The 27,426-nt window shown below is 38.4% G+C and overlaps 3 protein-coding genes and 1 long non-coding RNA gene across 4 annotated transcripts; 2 read left to right on the forward strand and 2 right to left on the reverse strand.

Annotated features, from left to right (window-relative positions):
- Nucleotides 1–12,858: 12,858 nt before the first annotated feature.
- On the reverse strand, nt 12,859–13,791 carry LOC118437258. Its single transcript, XR_004835981.1, has 4 exons — nt 13,470–13,791; nt 13,236–13,403; nt 13,049–13,172; nt 12,859–12,979 (listed from the first exon to the last, which is right to left on the reverse strand). It is a non-coding gene; the product is annotated as an uncharacterized LOC118437258 (long non-coding RNA).
- A 699-nt stretch (nt 13,792–14,490) lies between these two features.
- LOC110855467 (ATP-dependent DNA helicase pif1) lies at nt 14,491–15,556 on the forward strand. Its single transcript, XM_022103875.1, has 2 exons — nt 14,491–14,494; nt 14,547–15,556. Exons 1-2 carry the CDS (start codon nt 14,491–14,493, stop codon nt 15,554–15,556), a joined length of 1,014 nt encoding a protein of 337 aa, XP_021959567.1.
- A 7,167-nt stretch (nt 15,557–22,723) lies between these two features.
- Nucleotides 22,724–24,235, reverse strand: LOC118437262. Its single transcript, XM_035856180.1, has 3 exons — nt 24,021–24,235; nt 23,756–23,856; nt 22,724–23,665 (listed from the first exon to the last, which is right to left on the reverse strand). The coding sequence occupies exons 2-3, from the start codon at nt 23,804–23,806 to the stop codon at nt 22,724–22,726; spliced, it is 993 nt and encodes a 330-aa protein (XP_035712073.1). The 5' UTR covers nt 23,807–23,856; nt 24,021–24,235.
- Nucleotides 24,236–24,805: 570 nt separating this feature from the next.
- LOC118437157 lies at nt 24,806–27,275 on the forward strand. The gene is made up of 4 exons (XM_035855990.1): nt 24,806–24,972; nt 25,070–26,473; nt 26,578–26,717; nt 26,822–27,275. The coding sequence occupies exons 2-4, from the start codon at nt 26,173–26,175 to the stop codon at nt 26,933–26,935; spliced, it is 555 nt and encodes a 184-aa protein (XP_035711883.1). The 5' UTR covers nt 24,806–24,972; nt 25,070–26,172; the 3' UTR covers nt 26,936–27,275.
- Nucleotides 27,276–27,426: the final 151 nt, after the last annotated feature.

A 27,426-nucleotide genomic window follows, 5' to 3' on the forward strand; every position in this document is an offset into this window, starting at 1 on the left:
ACAACTTTTAATTAATAAGAATTTCAAAATATTCAGCATTTGGATCATTTGGATCCAAGTCAACGCCTGTGGTAATTCTTTGCATAAAATTGGTTTAATCCTCACATATTTTAAAATATAGCCCTTGCAAATTCTAAATTTAGTGGCTAGTACTAAATATTTAGTATCCACCACAAATTTTTATTAAATCGCTAAAAATTAAAATTTTTGAGTATTTTTGTTTTGTTTCATTTTTCGAATTTCAAAAAATGGTTGTAGGTGAAAAAATTACGAATCTTTGGTAGCTTTGTCCGTTTTTGAGAAATCCGATGCCCGACTTTCGGTTTTTGCGACTTTCAACCCCTCCGGGGAATAGGGGGTGTTTTTACAAAATCAGTTTTTTTGTGTCCCATCGAAAATACGGTTTTGATTATTGTTACTCAATTGTGTTATTGTTACTTAACAGGTCTTAAATATTGGTCCATTGTCCGTCCAACTATTTCTGGTGAATAATGGAGTCTCGGAGGGAAAGAAGTGTGGAGGAGGTCGCCCTCAGTAATCCACTTGTAAGCCAAATAATTTTGAAACTATTAGAAGGAAATTGTATAATTTTAACATAAGGACCCCTTCCGATGAGGAATGTCGGATTTTTCATACTAAAGGAATATAAAAATTATTAAGTTGCTTAAGCTACTTTATGCGAAGACTTTGTACGTCTGTCTGTTTGTCCGTCTGTCTGTCTGTCCGTCTGTCCATATATCTGTCTGTCTGTAAGCAGGATAACAGGAGAACGGATAATCGATTTTCGACATTATACATATGATTCCAGGGGGAGGATCTTATCAACATTTATCTGACCATCCCCACTGGCTCCAGGGGATGAGGTCGGAGCAAAATGAGATTTTTACTACAATTGAATCTATGGATGAAATAGAGTGAAATGAAGTGATCCCGAGTTGTGCCACACCCCCTGGGCGTCAAGGGGCGTGTTCGGGGCAAAATGAGATTTAAACAAAATTGAATCTATAGATGAAATGCAGTGAAATTAAGTGTTCTCGCGATGTTGTGGAAGTGGTTGGGTTGAAGTGAGTCTGAAGCTACTTCCTTATGTGCGTTTACGACGGTTTATTTGACCGTCAGATGCATATTAAGGTCACAGAGGAAGCAAAGGTCAATTTTGCACATTTCTGTATCACTCCCCCACAAAGCGGGAATTTTTTGGGGTATTTTAGATTTTTCTCAGATTGCCTCAATAAGTTGCTAATATCCCCAAAAATCTCACCGTGCCACACTGGTCCGGATTGCTATATTCAAAACCCATAACTTTAAACCCAACGAAGCTTTCGTAATTCTGTTAACGGGACTCGGCGTATGATTGTCAAGTGTGGTTTTGGGTATGTCCAGTAATGCCTGACACACCCCCTGGGGGGTGTGGTCAAAGATCAAAATGTATTTTATAACTACTCGCATCATGTGGGGTGTCGTTGAAAAGCTCTTCTCAATTCCTATTTAGTGTAATTTTGGGCAAAGCAGGTACAGCCACTCCCGAGGTCAGGGGGTGTGGTCAGAGGTCAAAACGTGTCTTATGACCAGAGGGCGGATAAGTATTTCTTTATGTATTTTTCTATGTTTATGTATTTTTTTGTATGTGTCTTTCTTTATGTGTATTTCTTTATTAAGTACGTATAACTTTTTCATACTAAACCAGATCGTGCCTAAACTTCGTCTACTAACATCCCATCTAACAAGGGAACATACCGAGGTGTCCAACGAGTTAAGGGTCGACACCTATACCAAAATGACCACAACACATGACTTATTAAACAAACTGAAGGAATTTCCGTGTAAAATTCACTTTTCGTCAAGTTGTGACGATATTTGTGAAGAGCGCATGACCATCGGGTTGCCAGAGAGGGAAAGGTCGGCCGCTGAACGATCAGGTCGACCACAGAGAAGCGTCGTCTTCAGAGATTTCAAATTTTTGCAAATTTTGAAACAATTTTGAAATTTTTAAGAAATTTTGAAAACATTTTTTTAATTTTGAAAACATTTTTTAAGTTTGAAGATATTTTGAAAATATTTTGAAATTTTGAAAAACTTTTTGAAATTTTGATGAAATTTCGAAATTTCTAAAAAAAATTGAAATTTTTAAAAAGTTTCGAAATTTTGAAATTTTGAAACAATTATGAAATTTTGAAAAAATTGGAAATGTGTAAGTTATTTGAAATTTGAAATCTCTGAAGACGACGACGCTTCTCTGTTCGACCTGATCGTTCAGCGGCCGACCTCTCCCGCTGGCAACCCGACAGTCATGCGTTCGTCACAAATATCGTCACAACGTGACGAAAAGTTACTTTTACATGGAAATTAGTTCAGTTTGTTGAACAAGTCATGTATTGTGGTCATTTTGGTATAGGTGTCGACCCTTAACTCGTTGGACACCTCGGTATGTTCCCTTGTAAGTATGAACCCAAAAATTCTAACATAGCTTTACACATTTTACATCTTTTAGGGTTTTCGCACATATATATATTGTCATACATATTTTGAAGTTTTTTTACAAATATGCATATTTTCCTACATATTCCAAATTTTTTCTAAATTTAAATATTTTAATATATATTTCGAGTTTTTTTATGCAAAACTATTTTTCTTCATTAAGAAATTAAGAATTTCTCAAAATTACTTTTGTCATGATAATTGGATGTCAATTCGCATGAACGATGTGCAAATCCAATTTTTCGCATTTTTCAAGCCAAAAATTACACTAAAGAATCAAATTGGAACTGGTCTCGCATTATTCGTCATTAAATAAAGATTTAAATGTAATTCTGACATAACTCACGTAAGTGAATTTAGTTTAATTTTAATTTTAATCTTCTCAAATATGAAATACATACAAAGCAGGAAATTTCATTTCAAAAACATTTTTTATGCGCATATTTTCGAGATTTTTAAGTATGTACATATTACATACATATTTTGAGGAATTTAAGTACATACATATCCGCCCTATGCTTATAACTATTCCCATCATGCGGGGTGTCTTAGCAAAGCTCCTCTCAATTCCTATTCACAATGCACATGTCAGACATGTTTCGCATGAATTTTTTTAAAACTAGCACTAAAATATCAAGGAACTAAAAACAAACAATATCTGTAGTTAGTATAGCGAAGGTTCTAAGTTGGCGAAAACGCATATTTTCACCATGCGAAACTATACGAATTTCACCTATCCGAGTTCCGATTATGTCCTGCGCTTTTCTTCGCCAGGTCATCGGTTTTCACCTTCCTCACATAATTGAATTTATTAATTTGGGACCCAGTTCTCATTAGATATGTTATTCTTGGCTTTTACATAATTTTTTAACCCTTTTTAATATTAAAAAGAAAAAGTTGTTATCAGTGGAATTTGGATGGAACAGTTGGATAAAAATAGTTGATTCGATTTCCCTTTAAATTCACATTGCATATTTTTATTTTTAAACTTATTTCACTATAAAAAATATACCAAGTTTCCTATTTGTGATAACGGAATTATCACACGTCTTCAAAGATTTTTGCCATCAAAATCTTTAAAGACACGAAGCTCGAAAGAAATAAAAACATCGAATCCGTTATTCTGAACCAATTTTGAAAATAATTTCCACGTATAATAAGTTAGTTGAATCCATTTTAAATATTAAATAGTGGAGAGTTGAACTCCGTTTAGTTTCGCATGGTGAAAATACGCGTCTTTGCCAACTTAAAATCTTCGCCATTTCGCGAATTCTGCAGAAGTGTCATACCAATGTTTGTTTGAATTTAGTTCATTGATATTTTAGTGCTGGTTTGAAGAAGATCCGTGCAAAACATGTCTGACATGTGTCTTGTTAGTGTAATTTTATGCTAAGCAGTTACAGCTACTCCCGAGGCCAGGAGGTGTGGTCACAAGTCAAGCTGTGTCTTATGACCCCCCCCCTCAAATTGGGTGTAGTTCGAAAGCTCTCTTTAAATCGGGTTTGCAATACTTATAATTGCTTAGATAAATATGCATCCGAGGGTAATTGTTTCTAAGTAGGCTTTCCCACTAGACGGGACGGTACCGAATTTCGCTGTCTCATCCCGTCCCGAAGATTATCCGATATTAAACTGTCGGGACGACACGGGATGGATGCCACCCCGGCCCCAGTCCAGTCACTAGACTTGTTCCGACGGGGCGACATATGTCGAAGCTGGGTGTGCCCACACTATCACACGGTTATTCGGAATAGTATAGAGTATGTCGAGAGCTTTCAAATGACACCCTACTTGATGGCTCAACGCAATAAACCATTACTGGCCATTGACCACACCCGCCAAAGGGCGTGGCTTTCTACGAACGTTGCATATTCTATACACGTTTGGAACCTCATACGACAACCACCAAAAGCAAAACTCGAAAAATTCAGTTATTCTAAAATTATAGATTTTTGCAAGCAGACCTGGTGATTAGGACCTGTGTACCTCATTATAAGTTTATGGGGGGATTATTTTACCATGTTGCCTTGCCCAGGGGAGTGAATGAGAAATTTCTAAATTACTTATTATGTTATTTGGAGCACATAGAAATTTTACCCATCGTCATGATTTCAGCAAAATAGACATTTTGCTTATGCCGATTTGCTTTTGCATAAATTCACATATCTTTGTCTATTTGCAAAAGGGGCAAAAGGGGGCAAGGATTTTTGTAGATGAGATATAAGGGTTTAAGAATGCATTTATAGTTTCTCGAAATCGCACAGGACTAGACAGGATTTTCAACTTGAAATTTTTCCCATTTACCCCAATGTTGAAGGCCAAGTTTAAGTATAAGCCACGCCCTAACCAGTTGAACAATTCGAATGAAACTTTCCAAAATTGAACATCTATATCAAAGGTACAGAAGAGGGTAATTTGTTTTCGAATCCGTGAGAATAGGTTTTGGCCAACAAATTCGGTATTCCGGACCAGTGTGCGTGCCTTACAAATCTCACCTTACATCAGAAATTCTACCTTAGTTAGGAGAGCGGACGAGTAGAGTTAGTTAGGAGAGATATGTATCTGAAGGGCTATCAACTTGTACTTGAGGGAAGGGGGTCCCCATCTGTTATAATTGTTCGAAAACTATATGAACTTAAAAAATTGACATGCATATTTATTCACTTTCCCAGATTTTGACCGAAATCCTAAAACAGGACTCCGCCCCGTTGAAAACTTGTCGACTCGTTTCCCATTTCTGGAATGAAATGGTCCTCTCCCTCCCCAACACGAGACTCACAATGCAGGTGGTCGACTCATGCCATGCTGAAGCAATGTTCTACCCATCCGATTTCCGACTAGCGAAAGGAATTTACGCCACGTGTGTACCCGGTGGTCATCCTGATCCGTCTCCCTGCATTGATTTCTTTGCTGACCACCTTCCCCGATTTTGCGAAAAATTTAGCGACCGGATCGAACTCTTAGAACTTGACATCTACTTGGAAGACTGTTTCCCAGCTGTTTTACAGCTGGGAAAGGCTGTTGATAATGGCATTTGGTTTCTTTGTTCCATTCTCTAACAGCTTAATGATTTCCGATTTCAATAGTTGTGGTAAACCTAGTTCAAGAACTTATTTTATATTCGGTAAGTTTAAATGTGTAAAACAATTAATCAATTACCAAGCTCTGACTTTCTTCGGGATATGATCGTGTCCAGTTACTGTTTTCTCTACGTTAAAACTGGTGGAGGTCAATGAGAGTACAATTCCCCATTTAGAAGAACATGAAATTCAATTCTTGCATACAAATTTTAAAACTGTACTGTCCTTTGTTTGATATTGGTTTTGGTAAACCCACTCCTCCTTCGCTAAAATGAATTGCTTTGCATCGTCAATATTATTTAGCTCAGCAATATGTTCCCACACACTATTTTTTTGCTTTTTTTATTACTGGGCCGTCCTCGTCCGACGAGGACGAGGATGTATGATTATCAAAATTTAATGTTCTAGTAATGTCAGCCATTTTTTCACTTTTTTAAAGTTTTTTTTTTAAACTGGAGGATGTGAATTGACAGTCAAATTGTGAATGAATGCAGAGTTGTGAATGAACCTTCCAAGGTTGTTGAGTCAGAAAGGTAATAAGATCAACCACGGATAAGAAATTAACATAAAATTATGATATGCAAAATGAGAGGCTCGTTCCATTTAACTGGAGAGAAAATTTAGAGCATTTAGAGGTTGCTTTCCATTTAGGCTACTTCTTAAATATTTGGAGGGTAATTCCCATTGTTTTGGAGAGACATTAAATTACTTCCGAATTTTTATGTACGCAGAGTTTTTGCATCTTGATTTACCGTTATTTAAATAAATTAAAATCAAGCTGACTATTTAAAGGTAGAAAAGGTTACATCGAAAACTGGTAATTTGTCATTGAAATTAGAGTTGAACAGCTCTAATAAAATAACATTATTTTATTTTATTTTATTTTTAATTAACGAGCATTCCAGAATATTTTGATTTAGGATCGACATTCGCCACTAATTTGATGTTTGGATCCATAACTCCCTCCAGGGTAATTCCTTCACCAAAAAATTGGTGTCATTACAAAGTTTAAAATACTTCATTTCAAATTCTAGTGGTCTGTTCCGATGCTTATTTCCACTTCAACAGGTAAAAATTTTTGTCAATCGGCTCTCCAACAAACTCCAAACTCTGCTTAACAATGGAACCTCGAGGGGAAAGAAGTGTGCAAGAGGTCGCATTAAATAATCCAATCGTACGCCAAATAATTTAAGAACTATTAAAACTCATAGTAAACAAAGAAACAAAAAACTGACACAAAATTTTCCTTTTCCAGATTTTAACGCAAATTTTAAAACAAGACTCCACCCCGTTAAAAAGTTGTCGACTAGTTTCCCACTTCTGGAACGAAATGGTCCTCTCCCTTCCAAATGTTGTAACAAATGTTGTACCAAATGTTGTAAGAGAAGTTGTAACAATTGTTGTAACAGAAGTTGTAACAATTATTGTAACAGAGGTTACGTAAATCATATCTGTACTGTGACTGGCTAATACGGAAAGCGGGCAGCTAATCAGAATGCTGGAATGTCACGGAAAATTTCACAGGACGGACTTTTCGAAATTATAATATAGATATTGAACTCATGAAAGGGCCCGCTGCCCGAAAACATACCAGGCCCGGTAATTTCACGGTACGGCTCTGAACCCCTGTATATATGTACCCTATTTATGCAAATTATGTATTATACATATTTGTAACAAAGTTGAAATGTTATCGTAATTAAATATTTTTCACTTGCATATTTATTCAATTAATGATCCGAACTTATAATTAGAAACCTGCCCGAGTGAGTGACGTATGTAGAACTTGTTAAAGTAGGTATATTTAAAAAAAAGGTCGAGTTTTTCTATTAAATCAAATTGATAGGGCCAGTCCATGTTGAAACATTTTAAACTTTGTCACGTACATTTTGCTCGATTCCATAAAATCTAGTATATTTCTCCGAGATTCTTTGCGAAACTGAAAACAATGCATAGTTAAAATCAGTAAATATACTATTAACTAAATCGGTTTGCATTATAGCATTTACATAAATAAATATCTGGACCAACTTACATGAAGGTTGTAAATTGTGACCACATCCATTCCATCCATCGCGACAAGCAATTCCTTAAACAGATCCAGCTCGTTTTCGGTTAAATTGCAAGTCAACCCATTGTCACGGTAGGTCGAAATCATCAAAGTTTTCAGTCCTAAAAAAGGTCACATGGAAATATGTACTTAAAAATCAATTTGGAATTTTAGAAAGGCCCATTGAAATAATCAAGCCAGGAAATATATTCACAGAAATTTTCATCAACATTAAAACCTATCATTTACCTTTAAGCATCTCCTTTACTTCCAACAGAGCATGAATGATAACCTGAATTTCTCTTGGATAAGATGGCACTTCAATATACAAATGTTTCAGGGCCCCCAAACCCCCACCGCAAGCTTTGAGCACGACGCCCAACTCCATCCCACTCATCTCTTCACGAGAGTCCTCTTCACCACACGTGTAAACCTCGAAGACCTTCAAATTCGGAAATGCTGTCTTCAATCCCTCCAAAAGTGTGGGATTACGTATCTCGAAAAGTGCCAAATGCGTAATGTTCCCCCAAATCATCCTCTTTTCAATCATAATTTCTAAAATTTCCTCGACAGATCTCGATTTCCAAAGTATCGTTCCAATTACGAGCGATTTGAGAGCCGGCAGTCTTCCGACGTCTTGTAGGAAATCGTCGCGTTGAAAAATGTCAGTAGGTATCTATATGCAATTATTTGCCGCTTTTCCTTTGACATGTCAAAGGTTACAGCGACTGTGGGAGTGGTTTGATAAGTGGTTTGATAAGTTGTGGCGGAGCGGAGGGATGGGAGGATGCGTGAGTTGTTGTTGGTGGTGGTGGTGGTGGAAGGGAGAGAAGGAGCGAGAGAGTGTGGAAACCGGTTGTTGGTGGTGGTGGTGGAAGGGAGAGAAGGAGCGAGAGAGTGTGGAAACCGGTTGTTGGTGGTGGTGGTGGAAGGGAGAGAAGGAGCGAGAGAGTGTGGAAACCGGTTGTTGGTGGTGGCGGTGGAAGGGAAGCGAGAGAGTGAGAGCGAGCGAGTGAGAATGAAAACCCGGGTCAGCTGCTGACGCTGAGTTGTGTGAGGATGGTGGGTACGTACATCGTGTGTTCTGTGATGGGTTAGCATATGTCATGTTGGTCGCTCTTTGAGCATTTCTGGAATAAGATTTACAAGCATCTGTAATGTGAGACTTTTGTTTATGTTAACTTAACATAACGGATCTTACGGACGTGATGTGAGTCATTTGTTCGCCATGTCGTGCCAGAGTTGTCTTGAAATTGAGCATAAAAAATACTGGATTATTTTTGAAAATCATACAAATTCCTGCGTTGACATATTGCCAACGAGTGTGTGGATTGAACAGATTGTAGACACGGTGGCCATGTGTCCCGAAAGACCTGCTAATCAGGAAGGAGGGGAGCATCTCTGGCCTTTGTTCCTATGTAAGTGTGCATATAAATGAGTTTTTGTTTTTAAATGAGTGACAATGACCTCAACAAATTTCATGTGTGGCATAAGGGAATCATTTTTGTACTTTGTTCCAGGTGTTGGAGTTATGCTTCTCCTGCTGCTACTCGTAGCAGGAATATTTTTGAGGAAGAGAAGGAGGCAGATTGAGACAACCAGTTCGTATGAAGAGATACGTTTGGATGATGAAGTGGAGTTCGAGTCGTTTCTTTGATTCTTTGATTTGAAATATAATAAATGCATGCTTGAAATATATTTACAATGTTTACAAAATTTATTTCAGCACAAAAATATTTACCAAAGGCATGATACATACAGAAATCATATTAATTTTTTTTGATTTTGCACATTTTGTATTTAGCAATAATGTATTCACAATGTTGCTGCTTTGTAGCCATAATGTTGGTCATATTTTTGAACCTACTAAATGAAGGTAGCTTTCGTGACAAAATTGCGATCCGACAAAATGAACGTCTAATTTTGTTTGCTGTTGATTCAGCGCAGCTTACCAGATCGTTGTCATGATTTGCACTGTTCTTGGTCGTCGTTTTATCAGGGGACGCTTCTTTGACCTTTTCATGGACGACAGCCTTCTGGTTGTAGGGCGCCGGCGCTTCCGAGGGCAAGGACGGCGGGGCCGTAGCTGGACTGGGTCGCTCCATTCCATGCTCAAAGGGTAGGGTGGGAGGGACATTGGTGGCGCCCCCACGAACGACCTCAGTCGACGAATGCTGGTGGTGGTGATAATCTGGTGGGGGCAGCCCGGTTGGGGGAAGTTTCTCCTGAACTGTTGGGACCGTGGGGGCCGCAGTGGTCGGATAGTAGACGAAATTTGTATGATGTCGCGGAGTGGTATTCGTCGTTGTCGCCTCGGTGGTCTTGGCCGGTGGACCTGTGGTCGTGGTGGGAAAGGTGGGGCTCGCGGTCGTGGTGGGTTGGGCAACATCTAAAAAATAAATATTATTATTATTGTATGTATGTATGTCATGAGCAACTCACTCTGGCATTGTGAGGTTGATCTGACTACTCGCTGAATTTGAAATTGTTTTAATTTTGACTTTGACAGGCAAATGTTATCACTGTCGAATTGGGTTGCATAAATGCAGCCGGAAGTAATGCAATGCTGGCACCCCACTCTAAGTTACACCCACAAGCCGTCCCTAAAATCAATGCAAAAATTAAAATTTGCATTTTGGCAAATGAGATGCTGTGAGATGGAAGTATGATTAAGAATTGAAGTAGGAATAAATTTAAAGTAAACAGTAAATTAAAATTAATTACCCTAGACTCTGTGTCGCCTCGCTGGTGCTGGAAGAGTCTCCGTGCTAAAATTGGAGTCGGTATCACTCTCTGAATCATTCACGTCTATCCCAAAGTCCACATATTCGTCATCACTTTCTGTCACAAGATCGGACAGACTGTCGTACCCTGTGTCATCACTGTATCTTTCTTCAGGTTCGATGTCGCTTTCTGCACTTGAATATTCGCTTATATCTTCAAATTCATTTTCACCAACGTTGAAATAATTTATTTCTTCACCACTCTCGCTCAGGTCTTTTCGAATCTGGTTAAGACGAACAGTAATCTGGTCGTAATAAATGTATTCCCCGAGTGGAGTTATATATCTCCCTTCGTACAAATATTGATTCACAATATTATCAATTAAAAGGAATGGCTGGTTTAGCCTTAACTCGGTAGCGTCAATTTCGAGAATTAAGTCACTTTCTGGAACAACACTTATAATTTTTTCGAAATATGGAATTCCCAATTTTACTATATAGAGCGGAGAATAACCAATGAATGATTTTGTCTGAGGGATAAACCCCACAATAATCCACGTATAATTGCTGTAGGGAATTATGACTTGAGTTTCAAGAGGGAATACGTGGGGTCGAGTACCAGAGAAGAATTCTACACCCATCTTGGATCTGCGACTGCGATCTGGTCTGCGACTAGGGGGGATTGGTTTTTAATACCAGGTGCCTTTAGTGGCAAAATTCTTTTCGCCGGGTGGAATGTTGCAAAAATTCTAAACGGGCTACTGGAATTTCGAAACCCCTTCTCCTCGTCTCCTCACTGTTCGTCAGTCTTCATTTGACCTCCATCATTTGATCATCACCATGGAGAACTCGCAAGCTTTAGACCTTATGTCAATTTATGACTTGCTGGACTTGGCCGAGCAAAGGCCCCAGCCAAGTCCCCCTCCAGTTGCAACTCCCCCCGGCCCGGTCCCGTCGACCTCTCGCCAGGCCCCCTTTGGGGATTCTTTGGCGACACCACTGTTTTCTTCAGCCATTGACCTAACTGGTGACCCCAGGTCTGTCACTCTGCCTCTGTGTAATGCACAGAAGGCCTTGATTGACATGGTGGTCACTTTGTCCAAGAATGTGGACGAGATTTCATCCCTCAAAGTGAAGATCACCCAACTAGAGGTAAGTTTGTAGTTTGAAGAAATTTGTAGTTATGAAAATTTATGACAACCAGAATTTCAAAACATTTTTTTAAATTTTAGGATCAGCTCACCGAGAAAGATGGGGTCATCGAGCGTTTGCGTGCGGCAATTCAGCGCTTCCTGTGCGCCGGCTCCCCTCCAAACAAAATCGCACGAACAGGCTAAATATATCTCATTTTGCCCCCATTTCATTCCATGACAAAATTTTTTAAATTTTCACTTTTGAAATAAAATTCCTCTAAATATGAAACCAAAAAAATTATTTTCATCATTTCAGGCGCCATTCATGCTGTATATTAGAGGCCCTGCATGAATATTTTGCATATCTCAATTTCATATTGGAACATTGCATATCATAGTTTCACTACATATTTTGCACTTTGGAAGTGCTTATCATAATCGTAAGCACGAAATTTGGTACTCTTTAGCTCTCCACTGGTGACAGGAGAACCAACAGACAAAAACGCTTCCATCTCACCCATCAGAAAAGCTTCCATCTCACTTTCCCGGGGGTCGTCCAGCCATTTTTACTATTTCGCATTTTTACTAATAATTGCATACTGCTTATAGTGTACCAAGAAATATAATAATTTTTTGGCATTAAAATAAAATTTGCAATAATTTGCATGCCCCAACCCAAACGTTGATTTTACGTACGTACGTAAAATACTGGGATGTGTGCAGCGTAATCTCTCTTTAGCGCTCCCCCCGCCATCTCGCCACAGACGGAGGCTCCAACATGTTGAGTGAGTTCCGCCGCTGGTGGTGAGAACGCGCAGACAGCACAGTCAGCCGATCATTGCCTATAACAAACAACACAAACAAATCAGAAAATTGAAAAAACGACAAATTGTCAAATTTTTAGTCGTTATATTAATTAATTACCTACATTACATCAAGTTTCGTGCGAATAGTGGAGTGTAAGTAAAAAAGCACTTATGTTTGCATATACCGTGATATGATGCTTAAATTCTTGTTTTGAAAAATGGAGGGTGGAGAATGCAGCCAGAGGTGAAGAATTGAATTCTTCACAAAAACCAAGTATGCACATATGCAAGATTCAAATTCTTCGTTTAGTAGAGAATTTGCAGAAAATTTAACCAGATGGAAAGCGTGGTTGTGAGGGAGAGAGAATGAGGTAACAAACGAGACTCTACATATATAAGTATGCACGCTGATGTAGTATGTGAGTGTACGCCAGTATTTGTATGTGAGTAGTATGTATAGTGCCAAAATGTGCCACTAACCAGCAGAGCTGGGATTTCAACTTATAAAAAAGTTTATTGTGAAACAAATTAAAATTGAGTTAAAAGAGATCGGTAAACAACAGAGACTTGTTAAAACCAACAAATGTGCAAAAAATAAAAATGCAAAAAATTGCAAAACTCAATTTAAAACTTCAACAGCATCCAAGTCGAGGATCCTTTCGCATTCAAACAAATCAATTTGGAGTATGAGATTCTCCATTACAGAAACCTAAAAAGTAGTGCACACTTAAAAATGATAATTTCAAACTGAACATTTTGAAATCTAAAAATGGCTCACCAGGTCAAGCGCCTCGCCTATACCTAAAGTTAACAACTTTCCCCGTGGAAAGTTACCAATGGGTTGAAATACCTTTAGGTTCCAGACACTCCTAGGTGAAAGAAATGGACGAACCAACAGTTTTCTAGAAAAAAGTAAGCCCTTTTGTAATTTATAAATACTTTCTATATAAAGTTGCTTCGCTTACCCTTCACTGAGTGAAATGCATAGACTGGGGTCAAAAAACTTGTCAAATCGGTTCTGCCAGTGGATTCCCTTCAAATCGCTTGAGTGGTTTTCCTGAAGGGGTATGTTTAATCTCATCAATCAGGGTAGTGAGTGCCTTGCAAATTTCGCTCATCTCAGGTGCGGTCATCTGGTTCAAAAAATGAAAAGTATAGAGCTAAAACTTTAACAAATCAAAATGTTCAAAAATGCTTACTTTCATTTGCGTTTTGGCAAATACGATACCCGTTCGTTTTGCGAGTATCCTTTTCTCCAAATGTACAAAATGTACGCACAAATCCTCGTCGAACTGTGTACGTATGCTAATATCTCTCACATGGACCGCTTTAGGGTCTTCGAAGAAACCTGGATTAAGAGTTGTTACTGGTTCAGGGTCGTCCGTATTTAGCAGGCTGTGTAAAAATTCGCTCAAATCGCTATTAATATCTGGAGATAGATCTAAAACGTCGTCGTCAATCAAACACTGAGCCTTCTTGGCCAGTAAACTATCTTTTGCAGACGCTGGTCGCTTAGACATGTTTCTTTCAAGTATTTTTAAGTGTGTGTATTAAGGCTGTACTGAGCTGCTGTAGCTGAGTGCTGGACGACTGACGCCCGTTGTCCATTATATACACAGGTTGGAAATTCCTCTATGCATTCCGGAATTTGGTCGTGGTGATGCACACATTGCGGAATTTGGTAGAGGAATGAGAATTTTAGAAAATTCCTGGTTTTCGAATAAAAGCACGAAGCACAGCACAGGCAGTGCCTTTCAAGCCTCAAATGTATAACCTAAATGTTCGACAGCGTTTTACAAAAAGTGACAAAGAATATAGTGAGTTTATTTCTCAAATTTGGAAACAATAAGTTATCAAGACACCCCAGCTTTTCCAGTCTAGGGTTACCCTGACGCCGGGGCAAGAAGAGATTGTAGGGAAAGTGAAACAATCGATAAAGGACGATAAGCAACTGCTGTTAACAGTCCAAGGAAACCCTGGAACGGGAAAGAGCCTGGTTCTCCGTAGTGTGTGTGACTATTTAGAAAGAAAAAGTGTTAAATACCAAGTTGTGGCATCCACCGGGATTGTTGCTGCGAACTGTCAAGGTCAAACCATAGCTTCTTTTTTCTCACTTCCTTTTAAAGCATATAATCTAGAACGCTTGCTACATTCTCCCGTTTCAAAGCAACTAAAGGAACGAGTTGCTGGTTTACGATTTCTTTTAATAGATGAGATATTATGTGTAGATGCAGTTACATTTAATTTTATAAATCAACGTTTGCAAATATTGTTAGGTAATGATAAACTATTTGGGGGCTTGTCCGTATTTGCATGTGGTGACGCTTGGCAATTCCATTCTTTGGGAATTAGTTTGATCGACAACCCCACAGATCCATTTAGTAGTGAAGGTTGTAGAATCTTCAAATCCTTTGATCAGTTTAGATTAAAAGATAATATTAGGCAACAAGATGACTTAGAATTCCAAACAATAATTGAGGAAATCAGGTTAAAGAAGCTCACACTTGAAAGCTACAACATTTTAGCAACTAGGCATATTAGTAATTTATCAACTGAGGAAATTGAAAAATTTGCGCAGCACTCGGTGCACATATTTCCTCTTCGAAAGCAGGCTGCAGAATTTAATTTGAAACAACTCGAGGCCCAACCAGAGCCAATAATTAGAATCCCTGTCTCACAGCGACCCAAGTCGCCAATGCTAGTAGAGGAACCATTATATATCGCAAAAAATTGTAGAGTTAGGCTGACTGCAAATTTATTGGTTAAACACAACCTAGTATCCGGAAGTATTGGAACAGTGGTTGACGTTTTGTACAAGGCTAACCATACTCCAAATATAGATTTCCCAATCTGTATTTTTTGTCGGTTTGACAATTACACTGGAGACGTCGTAGAAGAGCAGTCCGTTCCAATATTTCCAATCTCTGAATCAGTCTACGTTGAATACGCCAATAGACGCGTTTCTGTACGCCGCTTTCCATTGCAAAACTGTAGTGGGCTAACTTGCCACCTGTCTCAAGGTTCCACTTTAGATCTGGCCACAATATTTTTATCTGAAGAAGAACACTTTTTGCCTTATTCACTCGTTGCAATTACTAGAGTTAGATCTCTGAAACATTTAATGTTTATAGGACCAATTAGTTACGACAGATTTACGAATCAATCGTTTTATAGAGGTTTTAAGGAATTTCAATCAAAGCTCAAAGCTTTGGAAGAAGAATTTGATGATTTAGGAGATAAAATGATTCAGGAAATCGATTTGAGTTTAGTTGAAAATGTCGTGTAGTTCATGTGCAGCAGATTTGTGTTGCAATAAAAACCAAGAATATTGTTACGACTGCGCGTCTGACATTTTTTATAAAGCCCTGTTAAGACACTCCAAGATAGATATAAAGTTAGAAGCAGGTAGACGAGCTAGCTTATCAGAAAACTATCCATTCAAATAGTACGAATGTCCAGTAGTTTTAAAGTATCTAACTGAGAGTTATTATACTTTAGCAAAATCTGAAATTCTATCTATTGCCCATTCGTTTTTAATCAGTTTTTCTGGGTTTGGCTCGTGGTATCGAGATAATTGTATGCCCAAAAAATGCAGTTGTAAAATTTAATATGACAATAAGCGTTTGCGTATGTTATCAGTGTGGGGATGCAATTCATTGTGGTTTTTGCGACGACATAGTTCTAGGTATATGTTACGACTGTAGGTTATATAGTTTTTAGAAAAATTTGTTGACCCTATCAAAGCCAGGAATTCAGTTAGTAGCTAGTGAGCAAGCTAGTTTAGATTATTTATTTCCCAATCGTTGGTATGTATGTCAGATGATTAAAAAGTATTTAACCCAAGATTATTCCTCGTTGACCCGTCAGGAGATTTCAGCAATTGCTAATTCTCAAATAATTAGCTACTCACCGACGGGTCTCTGGTATAGAAAAAACTTAGCCCCAGTAATATGTCCGTGTCAAATCACCAAGAGTACCACTGTTTGAATTGTGGCGTGACAATTTGTCATGTTTGTCGTAAAGGCAAAGTTTGACAAATTTACCTATCGTTGCAATAGCTGTATTCACTGTTTCGTTAATATGAGCACGCCATATTTAGCTCAGTTAATTTCAATGATTGAGAAACCTTTTGAAAAAAAAATTTAGCAAAAAATTTGGCCATTCCAGTTATCTGTACTGAAAATTGATAAACACGCCAAAAGAAGTTACACGAGAGGATTTTTTATTTTATCAACTACCCATTATGTTCCGACTGTGTGGATAAAATTCGTGGAACTGTCGGAATAATGTTTTAAAAATGAAGTCTACTTGCCCAATGTGTGATCGAAAATTTACCCCCAAATTTCCTTTCCGCACTCACAACGAAAGGTGTGAATTTTTAAACACGCTTTGCAAGTCCTGTGGAAATATAGTTTATACTAGGTGGTTAAAAATAGTTTCAAAGTTAACTGGAATTGTACCAATTGAATTGTGGGACCATCTTCACGAATTAATATGCCTAGGGAGATAAGAACTGAGATTTGGTTATCCAGCGATCCAAAAAATAGAAAGAGGCCTGTGCTTAGAAGATATATCTGTGGCTATAAGGGATGCAAGGGAAAAAAATTTTACCTTTATTCTGAAGTGCAGCGACACTTATGTCTGCATAATTGTAGTCGCTGTGGGACTAGATTTGAAATCGGTAAGCACAAGTGTCCAATTCAGGTAGGAGCAGGCCCATCAAATTTAACAAACGGTGAGATTCAGACTGTCGACGTTGGTGCATTCAAGATTACAAAGATGGCGCATGACCAAACAGCTGTAACATATTTGGCAGAAATAGCTGACACGATTGAAACATTCACTGACGCTTTTAAAAGTGCAGACACAGATTTGCATGCACTGTTAGAGAATCAAATAGATAAACACGTTGGTCTGAATGTTTCAATTTCGTTTTACACTACGTTAGAAAAAGTTAGCGACAAAACTCTTCTCGAGCGTAAATTTATAGGGCCATATATTTTATACCTGCACAAGTCGTTCATTCAGGATAAGCTACGAGAAGCAAGGCATTATTTAGAATTAAGCCTTAGCTTATATGAAGCCAACGGAAGGGGTTTTAGACTTAAAACGATACATTCTATGGAGCTTAGAATGCTACCTTATAAACCAGACTTGCAACGATTTGGGGGCTCGTACGTTCCGCTTCCGAAAGAACTAAAGCGCAAGGGAATAATTTCAATTAAGACTGAGACACGGTGTTTCATGTTTTGTATTTTATTAGCGGTCTTCAAAGATAAAATTAAACTCCCAGAATTCCTACAATATGATTTTAAATGGGAGGATTTAACATTTAATCATCGCAAAAGACTTCTTCGCATGTACGAAAATCCGAAAACTTATTTGAAATTTCTCAACCACGTAATGAAATCAAATCAAATTAATTTTCTGGGGTTCGAGAACGAGGTGGCAGCTCAGGATTTTCCTAAGTTTGAATTGATAAATCCAAGCATTTCTATCAATTTATTTGAATATAAAAAGAAGCAGATTTGTCCCGTATATATAAGCAATAATAAGGAGGGGAGCCAAATTATTCAACTTTTGTTACTTTCGGAGGGAAATAACCACCATTATTGTTTAATTTCTGACATAGGATGCTTGAGTGCAAAATGTAGATATAAGCGTTGTGAAATTTGCCCATTCTGTTTTTATAGAATGACCATGGGTTCTGACAAGCACAAAAAGACATGTTTGAAAAGCATAAATCCTGTAATGACGTTTCCCAGGGAAAAATTTTACGTTTTCAAAAATTTAAAGGCATACTTGCCTCATATGTATAGAATTTTTTTTAGATTGTTGGAACGAAAAACTATTTCAGAACCAACTCAAAATACCCGAGAACTTGTGTACACATCAGAATTTGGGAATCAATCGATTCATTCATATTATATGGCAATGCTGACTATGACAATAAATTGAAGTTTGAAAGATTTCATACTTCGGAGTACGCGCTCGAAGACTGTTTCTACGTTCATCACAAAAGTAAATGAACTACACGAAAAGGTACAAAATACTTTTATTCCCTATGAGAAAAGTGATGAACTAGCTGAAAAGTTGGCAAAAGCAGAACGTTGTGAGATTTGTTGGGCGCAATTTAAAGGACCTTCTGACAAGGTCACCCATCATCATCATATGTCAAAAAGATTAGATCTCTATCCGTATACTATAACTTGCAATTTATGTAGCTTAGGCATCGTGAAAAGTTCAACTATTGCAATATCAGAAGATTTGGGGGGCAGAGACGCTCAAATTTTATTAGGGGGGCTACTTCGGCAAAATTTGAGGTCATTACACAAGAAACCGTGTTAACAATGAATTTTGATAAAAAGTGTAGAATAATAGATGGAATCAGTCGATCATCTGCCAGACAGTTTTTCTGTCACAATCATCTCAGACGAACAGTGCTTCTGGTTCCCAGGCAACACCTCGACAGATTTTAGAAACTTAATAAACGGACTGATAGAATTTAGAACTGGGTTAATTCAATTTGGCCTATCCGAGATATTTTTCGATTGTCCAGCCTACGATCCTAAACCTGTCGAGGCAAAAAAGCCCAAACTTGCCCTCACTACCGGCTTTGGCACCCAGGACATAACAGTTTATCGAATTTTGTTGATCGAGACATTGAATTATGAAAGTGACAAAATTTTAAATATTATAAAACTGATCGAATTGATAAACGAGCTAAACATACGGCTGGGAATCAAGTTCCTTCTAGAAATGGCATTTACTGATCAAGAAACTTTTCATATAAAAATCAAACAAAACATACCTGATAGGTTTATCAGACTCCCACAAGAATTCGCAAAATGCATTGGCTTTGATACGACAGATTTCCCAACTGGGACCTATACTGGCAAACCAGTTCGAATGGAGGGATGCTATGTAGACCCAGGGGTTCCTCTGAAGCTGATAATAACCGAAAATCGCTGGGAACAAAATGCTGTTGTAACTGCCCCGACAACAGACAAAGACTTTGACGAGTTGTTATCAGCAATTATAAATGCAATAACTCCCACCAAGGTCAAAATTGGATTTGTACATGAACAAGTGAACGACTCAATATTTCTGGACGTCACGTTCTACGAAGGCGACATAAAATTAAAGTTGTCCGAGGAAATCAATTTGTTATTTGGCCTGGAGAAAGATTTTGTTTTTGTAAAATCCACCAACATTGTAATTCCCATTCAAAACTTTTCACCGGGGACGCCTTCCGCAGATATTATTTGTCCAGATAGAGACGATAACAGTTTTGTATACATATTGTGCGATATTGTTCAACCTCAGCTTGTTGGAGGAAAATTGGTCCCCGCCATAGCCGTGCTCAATCGCGATCCAACAAGACAGCGTGTCTATAGAGTATTCGATCCAGTTACCTATCTGACTCCAAAGAGGCAACAAGTTGAATGGATCCACATACAAATTGTAGACAGAAATCTCGAACCACTCCCGCCTTCTCTAAGACCTTCAATGATTAAACTCCATTTCAAAAAAACAATATGAGAAAAGTAAAGTGTACGCAGTCGGGCCGGCCGAGGAGGACTAAATTTTCAACCTGGAGACTATGACGTACCAATTCGAGCAAACACTAAACCTGGAAAACGAAGAAAGATTAGTGGAAGAGGAAAAAAGAAGCATAAATCCACAAAAATTAAACGAATAGGCGGCAGACGTAAACCAACCTTTGGCAAGAGAAGACATAAGAAACGCAAACGCAAAAATGGAAAACGCAAAATCGACAATGAGATCTAGTTTGGATCTCGGCGAAAATTATCCAACCGACATATCTTCTCTCCAATCTGAATATAGCTGCTACTACCCCATCAATCAAATTTCGGACGACACTACCCCAATTTCCTTCGTCGTCCCTAGTTCCTCGATTCACTATGTACAGTTTAACGACTCATTTGTTTATTTAAAGTTAAAAATAGTTAGTTCAACCGGCGCAACGTTGACCGCCACTGATGTTGTCGCCGGAAGCTTTGATTTACTCAGTTCAATTTTTTCTGGCATCGAAATTGACGGCTGCTTGGTGTCAAAAACCGCGACTCTACTGCCCTACCGTTCGCACATTCTTAAATTATTAACAAGAGACAAGGGCTACAAAGATACTATCGCAACTTCTGAGTTTTGGTATCCCGATACCAAAGCAAACACCTTTGACACTGACAACTCTGTTTTCACGACCAGGGCTGCATTCTCGACTGCGTCGGCTCCCTTTGAAATTCTTGGTCGACTTAGCGAAAGTATCTTTGAAACGCCAAAATATTTCCCACCCCAAATCAATACCAAGATATTACTTCGGAGAAGCGCGTCTGAATTTTGTCTCGACACCTCCGTGACGACCACAAAATATAAGTTGTCCATCTCTGAGTGTGTTCTATATGTCCGTAGACACGTTGTTCATCCCTCAGTGATTGCCTACCATCATAAACTCCTGTCAAGTAACCGTAAATTCCAGTATCCGCTAAAACAATTTGAAATTCGTACTTTCAATCTAGCTGTTGGCACTAGCTCCACACTGTGAGAAGTTCTCTATAGAAACCTACTCCCAGAATATCTACTTGTTTCTTTTGTGAGCACTCAGGCAGCGCTAGGAACTCAAAACAAATCGTGCTTCAATTTTGACCCATTCGGTATTTCTGAACTTCAAGTCAAAGTAGACGGAGACGCCCAAGTTTACCAGAGCTTGAATTTTGACTTTGATAAAAAACTCTACTTGATGGGATTTAATACTTTACAATCAGCTGTCGGAACACTCGGTGCCGACCACGGATTAAGCCGAACAGATTACGCTAATGGGAACTTTTTGGTATGCTTTAGTATTAATCCAAGCCCCACCGCATACGGCTTAGTACCAGAGCGACACGGCAGCGTTCAAATTTCCCTCAAATTTGCAAAAAGCCTCACGGAGGCCGTCACCTGTATAGTTGTTGGTCAATTTCAATCAACCCTTGAAATTGACTCCCATTACATCGTTTCACTTATATAATATGGACTCTGACCAAATTACATGCTGTCTAAGTTATTTACTTCGTTACTCAAAGTTTAAAAAAATTTATGTAATAGCAAGAGACGAGCTTAAATTTGTCAACCTATCTTTACTGCCAGTAGCAATAGTTATAAATACTGATATAAGTACGGGGCCAGGTATTCACTGGTGTGGTTTCAACGTGTTCAGGCACAACGGCCAAATCGTGGCTAGATTTTTTGATTCTTATAATAATTTACCTGAAAAATATTTATTCAAACCGACATTTAAAATAATCGAAACCAGTTCTAAAACTTTGCAAAGCTCATCTACTAGCAACTGCGGAATTTGGGTGATAGCCTGGCTACATGCTCAATCCCGTGGCTTAACAACACGACAATTCCAATCGAAATATTCAAACAACCTTGTACAGAACGATATATCAATTCTAAAACACTACAAAAAAATAATTAAACCCAGTTCATTAAATTCTCTGAGCTGCTGTCCAAGATGTATAAACAATCTGTAAAAATGGCTCTTCTACTATTCATACTTTTTGCAACTGCCACTTGCTCAAATCGGTCTTTCGCCGATTATTGTATAGAATGTACAGGAAACTCTTCCATATTTCTAAAACTATTCTATACAAATCTATCAAACAACTATGCCTGCTCAAACTATGAACAAACCGGAATTGTCATCGACCACGCCTGTAAAGGCGAAGAATGTAGCGAACTTCTCAATCGTTCTCTCTTCTACGCGAGATCAGCTAGTGACAACAGTCCTTCATGGTAAGCTCGGCGCTCAACTCTTGTCAAATCAAATATGTACTAACAGCCCCACAGTTCTGTTGTTATAGATTGGTGGTCAATTCCTATCTTCGTCGTTGTCGTTATTCTATCGGCAATGATCTTCCATCTCCAACGCCGTCTCAAACCCAGGATTCGAGATATGACCCGACATCTCTAAGCTAAATGTAAGTTTATTGTTCAGCTTTCTCTCAAAAAAGCTGAGTTTTTTCTTCGAAAAAATTACTAATCTCTTGTTGCTTTACAGCTAACAAGAGATGGGCGGCGCGTAACTCCCGTCTGCTTTGCTCAGCCCTCGCCTCCTAGCCACCAACATCAAATCAAAGAGGGCATCTTCATCTTTCAAAGCAAAGCAGACTGTGGCTAGGGGGTCAGTGGAAGACGGCGGGTGGATCGTGTAAATTTTTTATCGACCGTCCACCGTCTTCCATCGACCTCCGTTTAACCACAGAAGAATAAACTTCCCAACCCTGGACACGTAAGAACACTTTATGCGTATATCCACACTCAGCTGACCCGGGTTTTCATTCTCACTCGCTCTCGCTCCTTCTCTCCCTTCCACCACCACCACCACCAACAACAACTCACGCATCCTCTCATCCCTCCGCTCCGCCACAACTTATCAAACCACTTATCAAACCACCCCCACAGTCGCTGTAACCTTTGACATGTCAGAGGAAAAGCGGCAAATAATTGCAGATAGATACCTACTAATGTCGATCATGTCGTTCTCGAAGGTTTTGAGCTTCGACATATTTCTCGGCAAACGGAATCTGGTTGAGTTAAAATTTTCGAAATCAAACCTGGCTTGTCTTCCGTAATGATTCCTAACCTCGAACGACAAGGAGACGAGTTGATCAGCCACCTGACCCAGCATTGGGGAGAGTTCTGTCGGATTAACTTCTATCTGAGCGGCGTCCATCTCCCGATTATCCAGTGAGGTGGTCAAGGATCCGAGAGATTTTAAATTTACAAAATCTGGATAAATTCCCCACGGAATTAAGACTTTCCTCAGATTTGGCGAGGCATTGACGACCAGTTGAATAAGACTGGTGAGCGACGGGGTCACCACTGACAGGGCGTAGACTTCGACCAGGGTCAAATTTGGTTTTGGAAGCAACGCCGCTGGCAAAATTGGTCCGGCGAGGTTGTCATCATAATCATTATTGATAGTGATTTTTAACTGTTTCAAATTAGGGCAGAAATTTTTCAAAATCTGAAACACCGCATGTAAACAGTCTTCAAAGTCGATGCAAATATGCAAAATTTGGATCTGGTGGCTAAATTTGTCGCCAATATGCATAATCCTGTAGGAAAATAAGTTAGTCTGGTGAGGGGGCTCAAATCGGTCCCAATAGGTGCAACACGTGGCGCTGATCCGTTTCGCGATTCGATCATCGGATGGGTAGCACATTTCGAAAAAGGGAAGCGCGTTGTTTTCACTGTTCATTTTATACTCCAGATTTAGTGCGAGTTTCGTATTTTTCAGGGACAGGACGATTTCATTCCAGAAATGAGAAACTAGTCGACAAGTTTTCAACGGGGCGGAGGCCTGTTTTAGTATTGCTGTCAAAATCTGGAATAGTGAATGTCAATTTGGTAAGTTATTTTAATTGTATTTTTAATACTTTATTTCTAAAATTGTATACTTATATATTTGGCTTACAATTGGATTACTTAGGGCGACTTGCACATTTCGTTCCCCTCGTGATTCCATTTTTTTTAGAGGTAAGGTAATTTTAGGAGAAACGAATGACCAATATTTACCTGTTGAGTAACAATAAGATAGTTTAACCAGAATCCACTCTACCATTAAATTTGAAATTTAAAATTTGAAATATTTTATTTCAAATTTTAAATTTCTTAATTTTAATTTTAATCTTAATTTTAATTTTATAGTTAACGGAACCCATTTTGGTCAGTGGAATTACCATGGGGGGGAGCGTTGTATAGATCCAAATTAGTGGAAGACGTTTTATAATAAGGCTCTTATTCTAAATCAAAGATTTAGAAATTTGCATTCATTCAAAATTCATTAACTCTAATTTCATTTCGACTTACCTTTGACCTTTGAACTTGATGAATATTTAGCTTTATTTTATTTTATTTTATTAGTTGTAATTAAAAACGTAAATTTTTTGTAAATGCAAAATAAAATAGTGAGATTTCTATTAAAGAGAGCGCAGCACATATGTTGACTGAAAGAAGCCAAATTCAAAAATCCCGGGGCTACGGTTGACGCAAACTCACGCAAGGGCTTGCACAAATTACGTGGTCTTATTTTAACGAGGGTGCATCGGTGGGCTTAAATCAAGACAAACATGCACGGCAAATTGGTACCAAACACATTTTTAATTTGGAAATCAACAAATTTTCTGTCTTGATTTAAGTCCACTATTGCGGTGAATCGAAGAATTTCTACGCGCCAAAATCATGTGCCCATTTGATTAACATTGGAGGCGGGCCGAAATTCAAATCAAATCCATCCGGTTGACTTCGATGCACCGCAATATTGCACTCGTTTAAATAAGACCACGCAATTTGTGCAAGCCCTCGCGTGAGTTTGCGTCAACCGTAGCCCCGGGATTTTTTAATTTGGCTTGTTTCAGTCAACATATGAGCTGCTCTCTTTAATAACAAATAAAAATCTCCCTATTTTATTTTGGATTTGCACAATAGTTTTACAACTTCATTTGCAATTAATAAAATAAAATAAACCTGACTACTGTTCAGCCAATATTAATAGTCTGAAAAAAATCTGAGAGGTTTCCTGGCAGATATTTTATAATATTCTGAAAAAGATAAATAACCTTTCGAAAAATTTCCAAGGAATTGATACTATTAATATCGGCTGAACAGTAATCATCAACTTCAAAGGGAAAGGTAAGTCGAAATGAAATTACATCAATTAAAGTTGTACTAATTAAAGTAAAGTTAGTGAATCCTAAATTAATGTAAATTTCAAAATCTTTTGACTCAGAATAAGACATCCGCCACTAATTTAACATAACGCCACCCCTAAGGATAATTCCCGGCCAAAAATTGGTTCCGTTAACTATTATAAAATACTTAATTTCAAATTTTAAATTTAGTGGTGGGTGGATTCTGACTTCTCCAGATTTTGACAGCTATCCTAAAACAGGCCTCCGCCCCGTTGAAAGTTTGTCGACTAGTTTCTCATTTCTGGAACGAAACGGTCCTTTCCCTTCCAAATCCGAGACTCGCGCTAGATCTGGACTACATGACTAACAGTCAAAACAACGCGCTCCGCTTTTTCCCCATGTGCTTCCCATCCGATGACCGACTCGTGAAACGGATTAGCGCCACGTGTTGCGATCTTGTTGACGTCCCCTACTTCTCTTACCTCACTGATTTCTTCGGCTACAGGATTATGAAAATTTGTGACAAGTTTACCGACCGAATCGAAATTTTAGAAATTATCTTCGAGTTCAAAGACTGTTTCCCAGCTATTTTTCAAGTTTTGAAAAATTGTTGTCCCAATTTGAAACAGTTACGAATTTGTCACGACTTCTGCGAGTATGACGACGTAGCCACTGGAGAAATTTCTCCAGCTGTGTTGCTTCCAAAACCAAATTTGACCCTGTTTGAAGCCTACGCTACCGAAGCGGTGACCCCGTCGCTCATCAGTCTGATTCAACTGGTCGTAAATGCCTCGCCAAATTTGAAGAAGGTCACAATTCCGTGGGGAATCTATCCAGATTTCGGAAATTTAAAATTTCTCGATTCCTTGACCACCTCACTGGACGAAAATCGGAAGTTGGACGTCGTTCTGACAGAATTTAATCCGACAGAACTCTCCCGAATGTTGGGTCAGGTCGCTGACCAGCTCGTCACCTTAAGGTTTCAGAATTCCTGCACGTACAATACCCCAAACAAGTTTGATTTCCCGAGCAGATTCCGTTTGCCTAGAAATATGTCGAAACTGGAAGCCTTCGAGATCCAGATGATCGACATTTATCGCGACGATCTCCTACAAGACCTCGAAGGACTGCCTGCTCTCAGTCGCTTGTAATTGGAACGATATTTAAGAAGTCCAGATGTGTCGAAGAAATTTTAGAGATTATGTGCGAAAGGAATATGGTTTTGGGGAACATTACGCATTTGGAGATTTGGGAGACGCATGATCCGAGCCTTTTGGAGGAATTGAAGACAGCATTTCCGAATTTGGTGAAATTAGAGGTGATCACGTGTGAAGAAATGGACACCCGCTGGGACGAGAGTGGGATGGAGTTGGGCGTCGTGCTGAACGCTTGCGGTGGGGGTTGGGGGGCCCCGAAACATTTGTATATCGAACTGCCATCTTATCCGGACCAAATTAAGGATACCATTCAGGTCCTGGTGGACACTAGGGAAATGTTTGTAGGTAAAAACGTTAGGTTTCAAAATTTACAAAAGATTGCGTAAAATAATATTTGCCTTGGTTTTAGAAAATCTAAAATGTACTATTTTTTTGTGACATTTTTTTAGGACTGAAAACTCTGGAAATTGGCATGATGGAGTGTGAAAATCCTAGGATACACAACTTGGCCGAAAATGAACTCGATCTGTTTAAGCAATTGCTCATCGCGTTGGATGAAGTGGACCTGGTCAGCATTCATGATCTTTATGTGAGTTATCTCTGTAAATCCTGTAATGTAAACTTATTTAATTTATATTACTTACTTATCTCTAAATCTTTACACATTTTTCCCGATTTCATGTTTGTTTCTAGTTTGGTAAAGAAACTCTGAGAAATATACTACATTTCCTGGAATCAAGCAAAATGTACGTGTCAAAGTTTAAGATGTTTCAAGATGGACTGACCCTGTCTGAGATTAAATTATGAAGTGAGACTCGACAAAAGACGACCCCCAGAGACTCACGTTTACTAAATTTTAAACTATTTCGTTCTAAAATATTAAGTTAGTTTAAACCTAAAAGTTCAGCATGCATATATGCAAAAATTGCCTTGGAATAATTACTGTGTCTATTAAAAAAACATTATCTTACTCGTCCAGGTTTCTCCTTATAATTTGAGATCATTAATTCAATTAATATGAGCCTAATTACTAGTCAGAAAAGTCCAATAATTTTTCTGAAAAGTTATTTGGTCATACATTCAATTCAATATTACATTATTTATTTATATAATTTCGTCACTGGAAACAATAGCAGGATCGTGCTAAAATAAAAAGTTGCAGGAAATATATGGTTGACCATCAAACAACTTCGCTCGCGTTACATAATTTATGCACGGTCCCTCATGATTCATGTAAAACTCGATTTAATTATAATTTTAATTATTTCTCAGCATTTTTTGTCTCACTTTCTCCAACT

The sequence above is a fragment of the Folsomia candida genome, unplaced genomic scaffold (assembly GCF_002217175.1).
Source record: "Folsomia candida strain VU population unplaced genomic scaffold, ASM221717v1 Fcan01_Sc012, whole genome shotgun sequence".
In the NCBI taxonomy this organism is placed as follows: Eukaryota; Metazoa; Arthropoda; class Collembola; order Entomobryomorpha; family Isotomidae; genus Folsomia; species Folsomia candida.